This window comes from Papio anubis, chromosome 10 (genome assembly GCF_008728515.1).
Source record: "Papio anubis isolate 15944 chromosome 10, Panubis1.0, whole genome shotgun sequence".
Lineage (NCBI taxonomy): Eukaryota > Metazoa > Chordata > Mammalia > Primates > Cercopithecidae > Papio > Papio anubis.
In genome coordinates, this window is record NC_044985.1 from 25,691,528 (window position 1) to 25,713,196 (window position 21,669).

At 35.9% G+C, this 21,669-nt stretch overlaps 1 protein-coding gene across 1 annotated transcript in view; it reads right to left on the reverse strand.

Moving 5' to 3' along the window:
- LRP1B (LDL receptor related protein 1B) overlaps positions 1-21,669 on the reverse strand; it is a 1,950,491-nt gene that overhangs the window by 1,609,850 nt on the left and 318,972 nt on the right. The window contains exon 2 of the mRNA XM_031651763.1: positions 10,905-11,027. Coding sequence (XP_031507623.1) covers positions 10,905-11,027 — 123 coding nt within the window. The remainder of the gene's footprint in view (positions 1-10,904; positions 11,028-21,669) is intronic.

A 21,669-nucleotide genomic window follows, 5' to 3' on the forward strand; every position in this document is an offset into this window, starting at 1 on the left:
GTTTTCCCATTTGGCCACAGAAGCGGAAGCCAGGGATTTGAATCATGAAATGTGAGAGCATTTTGACACACCACTGTTTGGTTTGAAAATGGAGGGGTCGCATGCCAAGACATGTAGATTGCTTTTAATTGTTGAGCGTGGCTGCAGCTGCAACCAGAAAGAAAATGTGTCCTTGGTCCTAAAACCACAAGAAACTGAATTCAGCAAAGACCCTAAATGAGCTTGGAAGCCAATTCTTCCTCACACCCTCTAGATAAGACCCCAGCCTGAGGGACTCCTTGATCTCAGCCTTGTGAGGCCTTATGGAGAAAATCCACTTGATCCCACATGCTCTTCTGAACCACAAAACTGAGAGATAATAAATGGGTTTCAACATGTTAAATCTGTGGTAATTTGTTACACCAAAATTAAAAAAAAATAAAACTGATTTAAAAATCCAGATTCTTCACTGTTACGTTCAACAATCTGTTTTTAAAGTGTGTGTATGTGTGTGTGTGTGACAGAGAGGCTAAGATAATGTTGTTATACTTATTTTTTTCAGATTAATTTGTTTATATACACACAAACTTCACGTGTATATGTATATAAATATTAAACTATATAAATTATACAGTTATTAACATAATGACATATATACTCTTATGATCATATCCTTTCTAATTGGAAAAATAAATAATTTAAATCCTCTCTCCAATTATTACTACATTTCTCTTTCATTTTTGGCATATTTATCTTATTATTCCCAATATCAACCATCAACCACAGGCCCTGTCATACAGTAGTCAATTAAAATTTGTTATGTCTACACTGAATGGCTGAACATACATATATCTGGATAGCATATGTACATGAGGTTGAATGGCATCATGGAAAGCAGGTTGACTTGACTGCAGTGTGACATAGGTAGGCATGACAATCTTGTTCCACTAAGCATCAAGATGTTGACCCTGGGAATCCCTTGAACTCCAGACTGTATAGCATGCTGCAGTGTTCGCTTGTAGCTCTATCACTTAATTACTTTAAGTAAATCTCCTTGTGCTTTATTTTTATCACTTGTAAAAGGTGACCATGAATATTATCATAAATAGGGCCACCAATCTCCTATCGTGTCATCATGCAAATTAGAAAATAGTGCCTCCTCTTCAAGATAATTTATTCCCATTTGTGAGAAAATATATATGCCCATGCTATGTGCAATATTTATGTCACTCCAGGACCTTGTACAACCTGAGCAACTGTGCCTAACACTCTGCTCAGGGTTTTTGTCAGGATCAAAGGAGATAATCCATGTAATCTTCACAGCACAGCATCTGGCACATAGGAATCATTCATTCGTGTCAGTAATCATCATTAATCTCTATCATAAACATCATCTTCTTTAACATGGAAAGAAAAGCATCTTACCAGAATAGATAAAATGAGAAAAAAAAACTAGCATAGGTTAAAGCTATGGCACACAAAAACGCATGGGATAAATTGTTGCTTTTATGTGCTCAGAAGCACCTTCATGCAGTAGTCCCCCAATAAATAGCTGCTGATTGATTCGTTTCTAGATTTTGTAAATAAAAAGCACCTACATATTATGAGAAATGTAGTTCAATGACAAAATATTCTTTACTATTTAAGTGAAAATGAATAATGTGTCATTTATTTCAAAATTGAATTGCCTAACATATGCACATTTGAAAGCAAAATGTAACAAAATTCCCCAAAGGCCCTTGTGGAGAAAGAAATGTTTCTTTTTATTGTCAAATTACATAGAATTTATTGTCTAACCCAATGATAGATTCAGAATTGAAAATTACAATAATCTAATATAGATTATAACCTAATATAGAATATTAATTATATACATGTTTGGATGTATACATCTGTTATATATTTCTACTGTTTTCCTCAGAAAATAATAGTACTTAGGTCAAGTATGCAAGTTTGTTTATATATGCATGCATGTGTGTGTTTCTATATATTTTAGAGACAAGATCTCACTCTATCACCCAGGCTGGAGGGCAGTGGCTCAATCACAGCTCACTGCAGCCTCAAGTTCTTGGGCTCAAGTAATCCTCTTGCCTTGGCCTCCTGAAACACTAGGATTACAGAGTTGAACCACTGCACATGGCCCATTTTTTGTGTTGTAACGAGATAGCTTTGCAAAGAGAGCGATTAACTGCACTTCTGTCTACATGTCATAGATCACCAGAAGGACGGGTCTCAGGCAAATCTATTTCTGAAAAGTTTGGAGCAACCCATCATCTGTCAATACTTGAAAAAAACCATACATTTGCAGTATGTTTTTTAGTGGAATTTCAATGAGAAGTGCTTTTTCATTTGAATAGTAACTCTGTGTAATTACATTATGTGTTCTTAAAGGTCTATAACTACCTTTATTTACCCCACCAGAAACTGGTGGTTTCATTTCACATTTCTTTAACAGGCTTATAATGTCTATAACATTAATACTCTAGAATTTAGTAATATTTCATACATATCTTCAAGAAAAATATAAGACATTTTTAATTGCTGGATTGTTTTTACACTGGTATTAAATGAAACTGTAATAGATATATAGTAGGATGTGGAATTTATCTGGTAGTGCTACCATAACAAAATACCACACACTGGGTGGCGTAAACAACAGAAATTTATTCTCCTACAGTTCTGGGGGCCATAAGTCCAAGATCAAGAAGTCTGCAAGGTTGGTTTCCTGTGAGGCCTCTTTCATTTGCTTGCAGATGGCCACCTCCTTGCTAAATTCATGCTTAATTCTAAGATGGGTATTTTATATTAACAATTACTTTTCTGTTGGCAACTCAGTCAGAGGTGTTGGGAAGTGTTTTTGTTTTCTTCTTTGCAGATGGGTACCCAGGAAAATGTCTCAGTTGAGGAATTCTTCTCTCTTGTATCTAACCTTTCAGGGTTGGCCAGTGAATAATATGTGCATACTCTTCCCTCCCAAGGTATCTTTCTTCAGAGCAAAAATAGAAACTATGAGATGAGTGGATTGCTACAAACCCTATCCACTGAATTCGATCCCTCCTACCCAAGCCTTCTTTTTACCTATCTTTGCCTGAACTTTTCTCCTTTGAGTGCAATTCTGCCATCCTGAAAAACAGAAAAGCTAATGTTACAAAGTTTTTAGTAAAAACAAAAAACAAAACAAAACAAAACAACAAACAAAACACTCAAAGTCAGTTATATTGCCTGAACTTCAACAGGGCCAATATAGCAGTTAGTAAACTGATGAGATGCTCTGGCCTACTGAAAATTCCATAGGCATAGAGTAGAGGTATTTCAGGGTAGAATGACAGAAGACGTGGGGAGAAAAGAAGGCATCCCCATTAAAAATAAGTTCTTAGAACACAACATCCTTTAGTGCTTCATTTAGCAAAATATGTCATTTTAGAAGCACTTCTGAATGAAAGTCAAATGTAAATTTTATACACTGACTATAAAGAATAAAACGTCCTCCGGGAAGAAATGTGCTCACCCATGAAAGGTAAGAAGCCTTCATCCACAACCCCAAATGCTAGATTAGTTATAGAGAAATGATGGATTGAATAGTTTCTGGGAAGACTCCTTGCTCAGCCTTCAGCTTTGTCCCTGTAGAGTCCTGCAAGAGCGTTTGTTTACAGTACATCATCTTTTAGGCCAAGGAGATTTCACCAGTTGTCTCTGGAATTCCTGTATTTCATTTCACCCCTTTTATTTTACATCATTTCAAAGTTTTCATTCCCCATAGTTTATAGCCCCACCTGAGGGACATGGGTCCCCTTTTATTTGTGACCTGTGGTCTTGGATCAGAAGACTGAAAAGCAGTGAATTCTTGAGTGAAAAGGTGAGGCTTTGTCATTGCTGAGCTCACTATGGCTGTGTGAATTGTAGTTTCATCACCTATGCCTGCAATCAACTATTTTTTTTTTTTTTTTAATTGCAGAGGCAGACTCTCAGAGACCCATTAGTGCATTGTGAGGGCAGAATGAGGAGAAATGTCACCCCCTACTCCGACCCCACTGTACTGGGGAACTGTACCAATGTTAGGCCCTTTCAATTCACAATTACACTGATCCCCACCTTCCTATCACCCCTGCATATCAACTCTTAAGTGGGAGTCTTTGTATTATTAAAGAAGGGTCAATGCTTTTTGGCCTCTCTACTGCTGAAGAGAGGAGTCTCAGAATAAAATGAAGAACAAAACAAAAAGAATTGAAAGAGACATAAACTATCCTCATGGGTCTCATATGCTTTCCCTTTAATCTGTAAGATCATTTTGGCTTTTCTACCTAACGAAAAGCTTAGCTTTGTGACTCTCATATATTAGCTCATTGCAAAGTGACCTCTAAATCACCATTACTTAGAAACACGGACCATACTTCTATCTGTTTTATAGTTCCTATAGTCTACTTTCAGTGCCTTATTCTACTATATAATTTTAAAGGGCGGTATCTGTTTGCTAATAACCTCCCACCTGAATTCTATTTTATTTCTCTGACCTATGTCAAAGGTAGAAAGTTTAGAAGGAAATTATAAAAGGATTTCTATCTTATATCCAAGGGGAAAGGTCAGTGTATGAATATAAGAAGTTCATTAAAATCCTACTACCTAAATAAAGTCTAAAATCTCACAACAATGGAAACATAATAGAAGCACTGGTCAATTCATGCAGATTCACATCTCACCTAATGACTTATAGCCATTTTCATTTTTCATAGATGCTTCTCTTCCTAGTACCCAAGAGACTTGCTCTTTTTATGGCATTGTTCAATTAGAACTGATCACTCCCAAAGCCAGTGTGAAACAACCCTTTTGGGATGGCCTTCCATGATTTTCAAATGACAATGTATTTTTAAATTAGGTGGCCTGAGGATTCTTTTAGGAATTGGATCCTGCTTTATCTCAGTATTTCAAAAAAGGAGGGCAAGTTCAAAGAAATATAAACTCTGTTTTCACTAACAAGAGCCAGCTTAGAAGGGGAGAGAAGGATTATAAACTCAACTTCTTTATTTTTTTAAAATGAGATATTATCTACATTTCAGGACTGCAGTGTCAATTAATATTTTTGACTATTGTATTTTTTAATACATGTATTTCAAATTTAGCCAATTATTCAACATCAATGATTTTCAAAGAGTTCCTAGAAAAAATCACCTGCCCCCAAATAATTTCTATACCAAATTTATCCCAGTGTTTGAATGTAATATATCTGATCATTGGAAATTATTTATAACTTAACTTGATTAGCATATGTAGATTAAACCTCTTCTCTAGCCATGCCCTTAGGGAACAGAACTGACTTTCAGTTAGGTTTGGAGTAAGAATGAGAGAGGATAGACTGAGAGGGGGCAGTTGGATGGTCTTTCAAAAGAACCTCAAGGTAAGGTGCTTCGTTGTGGGCATCTGGAAGGCAGATGGGGTATGGAGTGGAGAAGGAATGTTACTATGGAATAGGCACTCATTCTGAGCACCTTACTGTGAGGCACGTACTATCATTTCCATTGTACATATGGGGTAATGGAGGCACAATAGGGTTAAATTAGTTGTCCAAGAGCAAAGATATTCATGGAAAAACTGAGCCTTGGAGCCAAGCAGTTGCTGTGACCATGCACTGTCTGTAACATCTCCTATGCAGCAGATGCCAAGGAGGAGAGTGAAGGGATACTGTGGTATATACTACCAAGTTCCTTTGCCTGCCCAATATCTCTTCTTCCCTTTTCTTTACTAGCAGAACACAAAATATTGTTTTGGAAAGCAACCAGGTCTTGTTGCCAATACTCGTTGCCCCATGCCCCGCATAACCCATTCTGGTGAAGGAGATCTACTGTGTTTGCTTTCTGTAAAATTTATCCTTTTCCCAATGGAGAGGCTCAGCTGGCATTTGCCTTTTCCCTTTTCTCTTTTCCTTCTGGCTGTCCAAAATGAAATTATCTACTAGGGGAGAAGCAGCCACACTGTGGATATGGAACTGAGTAGGAGAGATAGAAGAAGTCTGTTGGCATTCTGAATCTGTCACATCAGTTCTGAATTATCCACGTTTGCAACTTCTCTTTTTATGAAAAAAGGAAAACCCTATTTGATTAAGTCACTGTTTCTATAACATGTGGTCAAATGCAATCCTAACCAATAAGGAAGTATGCAAAAATAGAAGGAAACAAAATCCAGTATATGTAGACTACACCATATTGCATCAGTCTGGCACCATGACTGGTGGATGCAAACACAATTCCGTGCTTCGTGCATTCATTGTGTAAGGTTATGCTGTTCCATCTAGCAGCAGTGCCTGAGCACAAACCTACCTGAACTGTATAGCAGATATATTTCAGCTATGCTACTACAACAAAGATTTGGCAAATTATATAGCCTGTTGGGCAGATCTGACCTGTGGCCTGTTACTGTACAGACTGTAAGCTGAGAGATTTTGTTTTCTTCCTCCTTTTTAAAGGTTTTCAAAACAAACTGAAAAATAAATAAAAACAAAGAATATGCAACAGAGATCATATGGACCTTTAAAGCCTAAATATTTACTATCTGGTCTTTACAGAAAATGTGTGCTGACCCTTGTAGAAGGACAAGACAGAGAAGAGTCCAGTTTGCAAATATTGCTTAGGCCATTTTTATTATCCTTTGTTGGTCAATGAGTCATTATGTCCAAAACATGATCTGTGATGGAAGAACTCGCTCAATGATTCTTTGACGAGGAATGGGCAGGAAATAGGGAAGAAGGTTGAATAGCATGGCTAATACTTTCCTTTCTTAAAAAGAAAGAATCTAGTTTTAAGTATAATGATGTCAGATATCCGGAAAATATCATACATCAGCTGGAGCCAAGTGTTGAAAAAGAAGTATCATTAAGCATTCCACAGAAAATTCTAGAAGGAATTAAATTTTGAATACCTCAGAAGTGCCTTTTAAGAAGACGTTCCTGTTACAGGTGGTACCAAGCTTTCATTCTCTAACTAAACACTTCCACTATTTATTTTCATTCCCATCACATGCTATGCTAACAACACTGGGTTAAAAACCATGAGTAGAAAGATAGTGATTTCCCTGATTTTCTATTCTCATTGCCTATAGAACCTAAAACTGGTGTTAGTCTTTATTTAGACACTTGAAAAATTATTTTAAACAATATGCAGAAATAAAGGCTTTCATTTTTATGACTCAAACTCCTTTCTCATACACAATGGTAAGATTATAAATTATTAAAATTTTCCAGTTGTGTATTTTAGATAATTCTTCCCAACATGAAATCAGCTTAGTTGTAAGTCAACCTCGTACAACAGTTTTCTATGTGTATTGCTGTTAGCGAACTTTAACTCCTGCTTCATGAATGCTAGAGAATACCCTAGAGCCTGGGAACAAACAAACACAGAAGAGAAGGAAAACATGGACTTGATAAACTTTCAGATTTCTAAATATCTAAATTTTATTTAGTTTCTAGGATTTCTTATTGTTCTGTACATATGTTTTCCTTCTAAAGCATTTTATAAGTAAAGCTTTTCTTCTTGCTAAACAATATCCATTTAATTCCTGTTAGAATTTTGTCACTTCAGAGATTTCACAATGACACAATAAATTCTATGCTACAGTGGTCTTTCTATCATTTTAAAGCTAAGTGGATTTCCAAAAAAAATAACTATTGCATCAGCTGTTTTTATCTAATATTTTGAAGATACAAAATATTTGTCTTCAAATCAAAGATGTTAAAATACTTTTGTTCGTATTCTGAGCACAAAATTAACCTTCCTAAGAATCAGTCTCCAAGGTTTTCCATTATTAATATTTATCTTTCATATCAAATGTATACATTCATATAATTATAAAATTATGCAATTATTTTATGTAGATTAGTGAAGACTGCATGTGAATATCATAAAACAACACATTACAAAGTACTGTGATTACAGAAAATGATAATGGTGAACATCTGGATTGAGAAATTTAAATTTGCAAAAGACTGATATTTTCATAAAGCTTTTTTTTCTATGCATGTCTGAATTTCAACTGGTATTGACTGAAACCATTTATATGGAACAGGCTAATTAAATATAAATCTAAATATCTTGAACAGATTAAATGAATAAAACAGTTAGAAAATATAGTTATTTCTCTGTCTTTGTTACGTGGCTAATCAATAAAGAGCAGTTTCAGTGTTGCCTTTAAGGATATTCAGCAATGTTAATGTTAGAGGATAAAATACGAATGGCCAAAGTGAAGAAACATTTTAAATTTGAATCCATCAAATGTTATTGGAGAGAAAAGGATTATATGCTTAAACTGCCAAAAATGTCTTGAGCAGGTATGAATTTTATTTTACAAACTAAGTAAGCAGAATATCAATCTCTATTTTTAATTAACTGACATTCTATTTCCAATTTGAGGCCTCTGTCTGCTAAAAGCCCCTAATCTCTGTGAACTGAAGGACCCCCTTATTACACAAATTCAAGGTGGTATGTACCTTATCGGCAGGGCGGTTGTTCAAATATTTAACAGAATTGCAGTGGGACTTTAACCAGTAGATGCCTAATCAATCAGGGTGAATACTGCTCAGTGCACACTGGCCTGGTCCACTGGTGTGGGCCTGCTGGGTATCTGCCATGATTTTAGAGACATGGAGTGGGCATAGGAGGAGGGCGGAATATTTGTCATCACCTACTTTGACATGCATTGAGAGGTCTCTTTTCTCTCTGGACTTTACCTACTGACTACACAGGTTAGTACTGCCCCTTTAGACACAAAATGTCTCCAGTCTGATTCTCCACTGAGCTCCCTCTTGAGCACAAAGGGAACATCCTTGTTCACCATTCTTCACCAGCATGAAGGAGACTTCGGCCTAGAAGTCCCATGCTACCATTTCTTCTCAACTACTATTGCATTGTGCCAGTCACACAGTTCTATGGCATTTCTCCTCCACTCTGGCTTTCCTGCATATGAATTCTGCAAATCTATGTCATGTCCTTGTTATTTTCTCCATCACAGAATTCATGGGAGGATCAGGGCAGAATGTGAGACCCCATTACCAAAATTAAAGAACCCTGACTCTTACTCTGATTATGCTATGACAGTCTTTCCTTGTAGCTAAAGAGGAGAGAATTTCATTTCTAGATAGCACTTGAAAAAGAGAGGGCTAAAGCTTAAAGAGAGTTGGGATATTGAAAAGTGGTCTCACTATTTGTATAATGTAGGACCAAAGCATTTATTATTGTTGTTTTTCCACATTCCTATATCTCTTCATTCATATGCACAATACTGAGATTTATCTTCCCTTTTCAAACACCTTTATTAAGATGTAATTGACATGACATAATCTGCCCATTTAAAATGTGCATTCCTGTGTTTTAAAACATATCAACAGAGTTGTGCAAGCATCATCACAATCTAATTTAATAACATTTTCATCAACCCCCAAAAGACCATATATTCAATAAGAGTCATTCCTCATTCCCTTCCCTGTGACGCACCTTACCTAGCTCCTGGCAACCTCTCTCTGCTTTTCTATCTCTATAGATTTGCCTATTTGCATCTTGTATATGAAGGGAATCATAAAACATGTGATCTTTTTTGATGAGCTTCTTTCCCTTAGCATGTTTTCCAGGTTCATCCATGTTGTAGCATGCATGAGTCCTTCATCCCTTTTTATTACCAAATAATATTCCTCTATATGGGTTTATCACAATTTATGCATTAGAATTTTTCCTATGAATCTTTTATTTTTAACTTATCTGCTGAGAACCTTGTCTATGCTGTAAGGAGTCTAGTAAAGAGTTTTGAAAGGATTTTGGGAGTTAACTAGTGAAATTGGCAAAAATTAGAAATGTAGCAGTAAATGATTATAACCTCTTCCTGTGGAAAAAGCGATCAGCTCAAAATAAAGAGAAGCAATTCTTGCAAATATTCAAGTATTCACTGTTTGAGAAACCTTAAAAAGACTGTCGAACATAAAGGAAATTAGTAAGCATTTGCCTCTAACAGCAAGATTTTCTTCAAAACTGTCTGCAAGACTTGAAAACGGATAAATGAAAATGGAAAATGGAACCAATAATTGTTATTTCAACATTATCAAGCAATGAAGATGATGTATTTTTTTTTTCACATTAATTTCATACAACTATGTGGTTACTCTGGGGATGATATTGACATGTCAGCATACCCGGTTGCCTGAGGAGCACAGGTTGATATGAGAAGTTCTAGAAATATCACAACCAATATTCAGGGGACTGTTCATACCCCTTATGATAAGTGGGTATTTAAAAAAGTGGGCCATATGTAGCTATGGTCATATTATTATTTATAAGTTTGTTATAGTGGTATTTGTAGTATGGAAAAAGCCTTCGGTGGATTTCAAGTTATAGTAGTACAACTATGATTAGGATTCATATATACTAAGGGTTTCTGAATGTGATATTATAAAGACAAATATCCTAACTCTATGAATGGATAAAGTTTCTATCTTTCAGTCTCAAAGGAAAATATGTTCAATTATATGTGTAGTGCCTTAAAATATTAATAGAAATAACATAGGAACTAAAGCTTGATTTCTTCAATATTCCTTCTGTCTCAAAAGGTGTGAGATAATTTATTGGGGAAGGTCTTTTCCCTTTTAGTTCTATATTTTAGATAATTTTTTTCTCAAGTCATTTTTTTCTAGTGTTAACACAATCACATTGAAATAATTAACCTCACATTTTCTTCCTTTCATAAGTTAATTCACACTCCAAAACTGCATTTTAGGCTCTCTTTCACATACTCATATTTTTAAAAACACAAACAAAAGTTTCCAAATTTCTTAGGCTATTTGGGAAAAAAAAAAAAAAAAGAACAATCTAGAACAGCAGTCATCTGTGAAAACAACTGACATTTAGTTTGACATGTAAGATAAATCTGAATGGCATGAGAACCTTTCTACTCACAGGTATCTAAAGACTCGTCTGAATCATCAGGGCAGTCAGGGTCCCCATCACACAGCCAGCTCTGGGAGACACAAGTCACATGATCGTGGCAAAGAAATTCACCAGGATCACACAACTGCTGATCTGAAAATGAAAATGTTTCGAAATAAAATATGAATGATCTGAACATGGGCAGAAGGAGCAGTACAAAGATGAAATGTGAGAAAGCAATACATAAAAAGTACATGAATATGATCCACATTTTCTGTTCAGCAACAAAGACAAACCAATTATTTTTCTTAATTTTAACTACTCAGCTCAAACACACAATTTTAATACACTTGACTTTGTTATAGGTTCACACAATCTGTTCTGGAAATAGTCAAAAATTCTGTTTGTGTTTATGACTCGGGGCTTTATCGGATCAAAGACAGAATATAGATATTTCAGCAAGTAAGTTTTATATAAGATGTTGAATCAAAGCACAGGCTCTTGAGCATAGAAATTTTAGTTTCTCAGCTCCGAGAGAAAGAAAAAATCAGTTGAGTTAAATATTAATATTATAGTTAAAAATCCATTTCTGAGATTCAGTTCTTAACTATCCATCCTGATACTGGGACTTTGTGTCTCTACATGAGTTGGATACCCAATATCACAGTATTTTCTTTTTTTTTCTTTTTTTTTTTTTTTTTTTGCCATGACTTCCAAGGTGACAACTTCTGCTACTAGATGGCAGAAGTGATAGTAAACTTCCATAAGGTTTTTTTTTTTCTAACTCAGATGTTCTACAGTTGGTTGTGACTAAAATGTCTGCTGTTTTCCTTCCTTTGTTTCAGGATATTTGGTATCTGCAGCCTTCCCTTAAGTCCTCTCAAACTTGTCAGATGTTTGTTTTTTCACAACATATTTACTTATACCATGTGAGTCCCTTTAAAAACTAATTCTTCTCTACATCTTAGTATGCCTGAAATAGGAATGTTTCTTACAATCACGGTCTCTGAATGTGAAGAAGTGTTGGGAATATCTTAGCCATTATATTTCACTGGTAATTTTGTTATGTGTACATAAAAATAACTTAAGATAAAAAAAAACAACATTAAATAGCTCTCAGTGAGCTCTTTCAATAAATATCAAATAAAAATTTTAAGTGATATGAAAGCATTAGGCCATAACTTAATTGACAATTTTGCCTGAGCAATATGGAAAATAATACTACATATTACTCTCAGTGGTATCCTAGATTTGATTTAATATGGTACATATTTCCTTTCTCTCCCTCAACTTCCCTCCTCCTGATACCAGCAGCATAAATTTCAGTAAATACGCGTTACAAACACATATATCTTTAAAATCTACAGATGTGGGGTATAAGTGTAGCCTTTTCCATACTCAAGCTATAGCTATTTTATCCTATTATATTTTCATTAAGTTAACCACCAACAACATGCTCATCACCATCACTATCATAATGATTTTTTACATTAAGTTGCTTAAGCATACTTTGTATTTGGCCCCAGACTTGGTGCTGTAGAATCAAAGATGTAGAAGCCAGTCTTTGTCTTAAAGGATCAAATAGACTAGTTGTGTCTACAGATCTCATTCCCCAAAAAATGGTAAAAGAAGAGGCCACAGGAAGAGACAGGTTGAGACAAATTAAAAAATATATATAGTTTTGGGATGCCTGCATTCCTCTCAAGATGGGTGGGCTTTGGATAAGTGGAATACAGGACATTCCAGATAAAGTTTAAACAGTTGCTAAGGTAATATCTATTGCGGTGCATTTGAGATAAAACACATTTTCTACTGAAATGGAAATGTCATTCAGGTTATAAGACCTGGGTTTTCCCCACCAAACAGTGGTGTGTGATATTTATAAGTATGCGTGAATGCTAGAGGAGGAGTGCTTACATTTTGCTTTAGGCTGTCACATAATTTTTGAAGTTAATGTAGAGAAAGAGCATGGAATAAAATTCAAATTATTTTACTTAAAGATAAGGAGACCATATAATTTATCACCAAGCTGAGAGAGTTCTGAGACTGAAAGCAAGTTTATTAGTAATTACACTGGGACAACAGGTATAAACCAAGTTTATCCCAGAAAAGTCAGAATGGATGTTAATTTTATCTATAGCTACTTTGTCTTTGATCTATGATCTTGAAATGCTAGATTTTACCTCATTCCTCCTAAACCATAAAAAATTGTTATGTGGAGAGGGGGAAATGTCATTCCATAGTGTGTTACTCAGTGAATAATTGATAAGTGCTTGCTGAAAATATAAAGAAGTAAAGAAGACTATAAAAATGATTTATGGTGTTGGAATAGAGCATCTTAAAAACATAGGTCAAGATCAGTTATGAAGGACCTTGATTGCCATTAGAAGTATTCTGTCTGTAATTTGAAGCCATGGAAAATACCTAAGAAAAGGTAATTAATAATAAAACATGCTACAAAGCCATCCCCTAGGAGACTCTTACAATTCTCTAGAGAAGAGTTCAAGATGATTGGACTAAGGTATTGGGGAATTAAATGAATTCTAATGAATTCTAATCATAAACACTCTGATCCAAGTGATGTGACATATGAGTTAAGAATTGGTGACTAAATATTTGAAAGGCCCCAATATGTCTTCAAGTATATAAACTTAAACAATGGATGGCGTCATAAGATCAAGTTATGATATGTAGATAGAAAAAAAAAAAAAAAGACTGGTTTCGTGTGTACATATGTCTGTGAACCTGCTTATGGTGGGGAGTGGAATAATAGTAGAAATAACAGAAGAATAAATAGTGAATGTTTTATAGTGCTATGTAGTGCAAAAAGCACCACCCCATCTCAATTTGTTCATTCATTTATTTATGCCACACATATTATTGAACTTCTACTGTGTTCTAGGCACTAGGGATACCATAATGAAAATAAATAAATAAAAATAGAGCAGAATGCCTGTGATCATGGATCTTACATTATAAAGGGAGGAGAGAAACAAAAACGAAACAAATGAGCTAAGTGTATAGCATATTAAAAGACAAACCTTATTGAGAAAAGTAGAACAGATGGGGGACTGACAGAGTTTGGAGGCAGGTACATTTCAAATAGGTGGTCAGAGTATATGTCACAGAGAATATGACATTTGAATAAAGGCTGAAGTAAGGTGAGAGTGACACCCACTTGAATTAAAGGTCAAGGGCTAAGGATTTGAGGCAGGAGGGTGCTCAGCAAATTTAAGGAACACAAAAGAGGTCGATGTGCCTGCAGAAAAAGATAAATTAGGAAAAGACGTGGTAAGGGGAGTATGGGATTCCAGAGATAAGGTAATTTTTTTTTTTTTTTTTTTTTTTTTTTACTAAAAGCAAACAAACAAAGAAAAAACAGGATGGAGGACCATTAAAAGATTCTGAGAAGTGTAACAGTGTTAACAACTTTTCCATTCCCGTAGTTCTGCAAGTGACAGGGAGGGTTACAGCTCATTGACTCCTGCAGTCAGCAGCTCAGTGGGCGGGAGCGTTATAGCTCTTTGCTTCCGCCATTCAGAGAGTTCTGGGTTCTTGTGCCACAACCAATAATAAGGCATGCAGACTGGAGAGGGTTAAGGCAGAGATTTATTAAGTGACAGAAAAGATGTCAGCAGCAAGAGGGGGCCCAAAAGAGGGTTGCCTGCTGTGGGGCTAGGTTTGGGGTTTTTATGGGCTGAGAATGAGGAAGAGTGGGTTGACTGGTCTATGAGCCGTTTTTGAAAATGCAACACACAGGAAGAGACAGGATAGTGTAAAGAACCAATTGGAGGCAGAAGTGAAGGCTTGGCCCACAACCAATTGATAGCTTTAGTGACATTTCACTTTTTGCAAATGAAGAATTTGTCTGTGGCCAATCACAGAAAGATAGATATATGTAAAACAGATGAAAGGTAAGAGATAATCGGGAGGAAGAGTACAAAATGGGACAAAGGCACCAAGGGGAGAGAAATGTGCCCCCAAAATAGTGAAATTTCTTCATCCGGGCTCACAGAGTGGATGTTTCCATATAGGGATGTGGGCTTTTTCTTATCTGGGGCCTGCAGTTTGATTTTCAGGCTGTTTTTGGTTTGAAGGAGTTCTACTGAGGACCTGCCCTAACTGCCTGACTCAGTGGTTTCTTTCTTCCTCCTCTCTCATCAGGATCTGGCTTATTTTTTTAAAGAATAATTTTGTCTACTATGTTGAGAAGATATACTGCAGTGAAGTGAAGGTGGAAGCAGGGAGATCAACTGGAATTTTATTGCAATGATCCAGGTGAGAGGAGATGGTACTGTGGAAAAACACATTGGTTGAATGGAATTTCAAGACTGTATTTAAACAGGAAACTGAAGTCAAATATTATATTAACCATCGAATAAATGCCAGGATCTTAAATTCAGATATTTGAACCCAAATCTATAACTTTTCAACCATTTAAAAAATATACGGATTATGGGATGTTTTGGAGACATCCAAGAAGAAATATCTAATAGTGAAATATTTAAGTCTATAATTCAGCAGACTGGGTAAAAATGGAAACAAAAGAGAACTGGGGCTAAAAGAAGTTAGTGAAAAACTATAGGAATAGGAAAAGAAATAGCTGTAGACTAAATTAAAGTGAGAGGAGGGTGGGGGATGAATAGGCAGTCAAAAGAAAGAGGCAAAGAGGTAAGGGTAGGTCAGGCAGGGAGACAGAGGAAACAAGGTCCAGCCACAGATACAGGAGGAGGATGCATGGGGAAAGGAGATTTACTAAAGTTATGTGAAATTCTGATAACTGAATCACTCATGACAAAGTTCAAGCACAGAGAGTTCTAAAAATTTAGAGTAGACGCATAGGCTGAGGGAAAGATATCAGTAGAGAAGAGAGACTGGAGGCCTAAGAAGAAGGTGAAAGTAGAGCTATGTGCCGGAGAAAAACTTGTAGAGGTGGAATAAGAACTGAAACAATAGTAGAAACACTTGCCCTGAGGAAAAAGGATGGAAAAATGAAATAGATCGATTTTTTTGCTGGTAGGGAAGAAAGTTAACATAGTCATAGTCGGTTGTGTTTTCTCAAAGAACTGAGAAGCAGGATTAGTTTTAGAAATCTGAAGAAGGTAGTAAGAGGTGAAGCCAGTGGGACTTCCTGGGTCGAGTGAGGACTTGGAGGACTTTTCTGTCTTAGAAGAGGATTTTAAACGCACCAATCAGCACTCAGTAGCTAGGACTATAAAATTGACCAATCAGCACTGTGTAGCTAGCAAGAGGATTGTAAAATACACCAATCAGCACTCTGTAAAAATGCACCAATCAGTGCTCTGTAGCTAGCAAGAGGACTGTAAAATGCACCAATCGGCACTCTGTAAAATGCACCAATCAGTAGGGTCCTAAAAGTAGCCACTTAGAGGGAGGATTGAAAAAAAGGCGCTCTGATAGGACAAAAACGGAACGTGGGAGGGGACAAATAAAGGAATAAAAGCTGGCCACTCCAGCCAGCAGCGGCAACCCGCTTGGGTCGCTTTCTACGCTGTGGAAGCTTTGTGCTTTCACTCTTAACAATAAACCTTGCTACTGCTCATTCTTTGGGTCTGTGCCATCTTTAAGAGCTGTAACACTCACTGCTAAGGTCTGTGGCTTCATTCTTGAAGTCAGCAAGACCACAAACCCACCGGAAGTAACCAACTGTGGACACAGTAGAACAGTAAAGGGTGGTAAAGGTTTAGAATAATTGCGATAGAGTTAGGAAAGGAATCAACTAAGAATTTGAGAAAGAATAACTTTCTACTAGCAATGAGGATCCAGCTAAGGTTAACAAGTATATAGTTGACAGTTGGATGTTTTATTCATTTTACTTTGTCTTAATATCCAAATATTCTCCTATATGGAGGCATAGATATAGAATAATTCTTAGGGAAAATCTCAGAAGAAAATCCCTTGGGAAAATATACAAACCAATTGTGATGGTTAATACTGTCAACTTGATTGTATTGAAGGATGCAAAGTATTGTTCCTGGGTGTGTCTGGGGGGGTGTTGCCAAAGGAGATTAACATTTGAGTCAGTGGACAGGGAGAGGCAGACCCACCCTCAGTCTAGGTGGGCACGATCTATTCTGCTGCCAGCGTGGCTAGAATAAAAGCAGGCAGAAGAAGGTGGAAGGACTAGACTGGCTGAATCTTCTGGCCTCCACCTTTCTCCTGTGCTATATGCTTTCTGCTCTCAAACATCAGACTCCAAGTTCTGCAGTTTTTGGGCTTTTGGACTTACACCAGTTATTTGCCAGGGGCTCTCAGACCTTCAGCCACAGACCAAAGACTACACTATCAGCTTCCCTACTTTTGAGGTTTGGGGACTCAGAATGGCTTCCTGGCCGCTCAGCTTCCAGATGGCCAGATCACAAGCGACTTCACCTTGTGATCGTGTAAATCAATTCTCCTAATAAACTCCCTTTCATATATACATCTATCCTACTAGTTCTGTCCCTTTAGAGAACCCTGACTAATACACCACCTATTCTCAATACTCATATGTATATAGAGATATACACAAATCCATCATGCTTCAAAAATGACTTTTTTTTTTTTTCAGGAATAAGATAGACTTAATGAGATTTACCTAATGATCCTATGTTATCAGCTTGCTAAGGCAAGTTTCAACCTTTAAGGACAATTTACATTGTTACAGTTTTGGGGACAGTTTTATATTACACCTCTAGGAAATTGCAGTTAAGAATAGCCTGCTATATAACCCACCTATTTATTTTTCAACCAGATATTCCTTTTCAAAGTCAGTTTTTAAAAGCATTAGATATAGGATTCAAACGAAAATTTTTTTAGTATTTCAAAATGATTACCTAAACATATATCCACCCTATTGAGTTCCTTGAATCAGAACCTAAACATATTGTATATATGTGTTTTTCATTTATCTTATTTAATGCTTCATCCCACACTTCTGAGATAGTCAGACTAATCTTATTTTAAATGTCTTCCTATTATATGAAACATAATGTTTTACACTGTAATTAAAACAAGGAGCTTATGAAAATGTGAAGACGGTTTCACTTACATCCCTAAGGAAGAAGATCAAAGCTAGTACCATGTATATCTCTTTATAATAATAGATTCTTGCAATCAAAAGACATGAAAAGATTAGGACAAGCATAACCTACACAGTTTACACAGTTTGGATTCACCCTGGCATGAGAAAAGCTTAGTATAATTATCCTTCTATACTTATATGAAAACATCTAATTATGTATTTTAATAGAAATTTATAATAAATATTTTTGAAAGTTGGATATAGTCATAGCTGAAAAAAAGTATATACATGAGTTGTCACAGACTAGCTAATTTATATTTTCTCATTTTAAAATCAAGATGAACTGTTAATTTGGATCTTTTCAGAAAACAGAAACGAAGTCAAATACTAAAACTAACATCAGTAGGGGTCTACTCCACAACTATGTAACCCCTAGCTCCTTGAATATTTTACCATGATTAATTTACAAAAATCATATACCATCTTTCCTAAAAGTTCACTTGTTATATTAATGTTGTATATACTAATATTACCTTAATAATTGCCTAATGAATGTATAAAAGGCCACTATAGAAAAACTTTAAGGAAATATAAATGATTCATTCTGGTAGCTAATTACAAATTAAACATAAAGGAGGGATAGCATGCATTAAACAGCAATATCCCCGGGGACTCAGATAATAAGGTTTAAAAATACTTTCAAAGAATAGGTAAGATAGATACAATCGTCTGAACAGCTAAGTATTAGGGAAATGCTGTGACTTATGTTTTCAGAGTTTAGTTAACATCAAATACTTATTTATTGTCTCTACATCTCATTGCTAATTTAAACATAGAATGTTTCATGACATAGGATGATTCACACCACAACACTCGTAACTGCTAAAAGAGAAATATGGTTATATTTTCTTTTGTCTCATATAGCAGACAATGAATTCATTACCATGAGAACAGAATTCTTGTAGAGGCCTACAGAAGATATTACAAATGCAGCTCCAAATTTTGATAAAGTTCATGTAATGTAACAAGAACAATGTTAGTTATCAAATATCAAGTACCTTAATCCCTTTCCTTTACATTCACCTGCCTCAGAAAAATGTACATATGTAGATAAAACATAAGTTGTTCAGAATTCCATTTAAATTGTTTTTCATAATATGGTTAGAGGTCTTCTTTCTAAATACTTTCTTCTACTGTCATTTTACCAATTCAACATACACTTTTAACTCTCATTATTATTCTATTCACTTTCCCTAAATATAACACACACACATATATATATATATTTTTTAGATGAAGTCTCGCTCTGTTGCCCAGGCTGGAGGGCAGTGGCACCATCTCGGCTCACTACAAGCTCTGCCTCCTGGTTCATGCCACTCTCCTGCCTCAGCCCCCTGAGTAGCTGGAACTACAGGTGCACATCACCATGCCTAGCTAATTTTTATATTTTTAGTAGAGACTGGGTTTTACCATGTTAGTTAGGATGGTCTCCATCTCCTGACCTCGTGATCCACCCACCTCCACCTCCCAAAGTGCTGGGGCTACAGGTGTGAGCCACTGCACCTGGCCAACATTTCTATATCTTGACTGTTATAATCCTTTGTTTGGGATGCACTTTCCTATCTAACACATTTCTAATCAATGATTCACTAAAGTCTAATGGCATTTTAGATACTTTAATAAAAACTTTCTGGCCGGGTGTGGTGGCTCATGCCTGTAATCCCAACACTTTGGGAGGCCAAGGTGGGCAGATCACGAGGTCAGGAGTTCGAGACCATCCTGATCAACATGGTGAAACCCCATCTCTACTAAAAATTCAAAAATTAGCCAGGCATGGTGGTGTGCACCTGTAATCCCAGTTACTCAGGAGGCTGAGGGAGGATGATCGCTTGAACCCGGGAGGCAGAGGTTGCAGTGAGCTGAAATCGTGCCACCGTACTCCAGCCTGGGCAACAGAGTGAGATTCCATCTCAACAACAACAACAAAAAAACACAAACTTTCCCAGTGAACGTTTTCTTTTTCTGTCACTGGATCCACAACACTCTACTCAAAACACCAAAAAACTTCCATTGTACTTTGCCGCATATATTGTACCTACTGTGTGATGAACTTCTAGAGGGCAGGGGGTTCTGTTCTAAGACTTCATGTTTACAGTAACATAAGACTTCAGGGCTACAGGACACTATATTATGTGAGACAAGCCAGGAAAAGAAAGTTACACATCTTAAACATGACATGTTCTCATTCATATGTGGAAGCTACAGAAGTTTATCTTATAGAAGTAAAAAGTGGAACAGAGGATACTAGGGGTTGGGAAGGATAGTGGGACAGGGGGGATAGGAAGAAATTTGTTACAGGATACAAAATTGCATCTAGATAGGAGAAATAAATTTCTAGTGAACACTAGAATCACTGTAGATACAGTGTAGTATCATTGTAGAATTACTATGATTAACAATAATATATTATAGTTTCAAATAGTGAGAAGGAGGATATTGGACGTTCCCAACACCAATAAATGATCAATGTTTGAGATGATAGATATGCTAATTACCCTGATCTTATCACCGTACAATATATCTATGGAAACATCATTATCTGTCCGAATATGTACAATTATTATATGTCAAAAATATAATTAAAGAAGACTTCAATGAAAAACATCAAATTTTCTGCCAATAATTATACATTATTTTTGCAAAAAGAGGAGCTAAAAGAAAAACCAAAGCAATACTAGTATTCTGTGTTTTATTTTCAGGATGATAAATAGTTTTTTTAGTTAATCGCCAAAATAAAATTAAGTTCTCCCATGGTTAAAATGAAATACCTGAATAGTAAAGATTACACTATATAAAATTAAAACAACCATGAAAACTGAAAAGCAAGCTTGAGATTCAGTGTTACCCTCCAGAGTCTCCTAAAGACTGCAGAAAATCAGAGTTTTACAATAGCTGGCATACAATGGTAAGTTAGCCAAATATGTTATAGTTTTTTTGCAAAAGATAATTCCTTTAGGAATAAAACATCTGTAAGTACAAGATAAAATGTACTCACTATCTTAAATCTATAATTAATAGAAATAGAAAAATATATTTGGATTATGTACATTTTAGGGGCTTGGCGTTGGGGAAGAAGACCAAAAATGCTTGGACTGGTACAGTTTCCTTTTGCAAAGAAAATAGATATTCTTTACAAAACGGCTGGCTTATTGAAAAATAAACCCTGTTAGACACTCTAAGATTACAATTCATGGTATCACTCATCTATGATAAACCCATCCTGAAAAATCAGCAGAGTCTTGAATTCGAAGGGCATTGAGGAATGAAAAGTATTTATATTTCAATAGTATAACATGATTTTTAATCAATAATTTTTGTTGTCGTGCTGAGACAGAATTATTAGAAACTTACTCTATAGAGATATGTGCACACACACCCACACAATATGTACACAAATTTGCATGTTTTAAGATTGGTGTACAATGCTAGCTAGAGCTAATTCATCCTTGAAACTAAGATGGATTGAGAGACAAGCCAAATAAGAATACAATTTGAAATTGACTAAAATTGAGTAACAGCCCTATGGTAGGCTGAATAATGGCAGCCCCAAAAAGATCACATCCTAATTCCTGGAATCTGTGAATATGTTACCTTACATGGTAAAACGGACTTTACAGATGTGATTAAGTGAAGGATCCTGAGGTAGGGGATAATCCTAGATGATCCTAGTGGGCCCAATATCGTCACAAGGGTGCTTGTCGGGGGAGATCA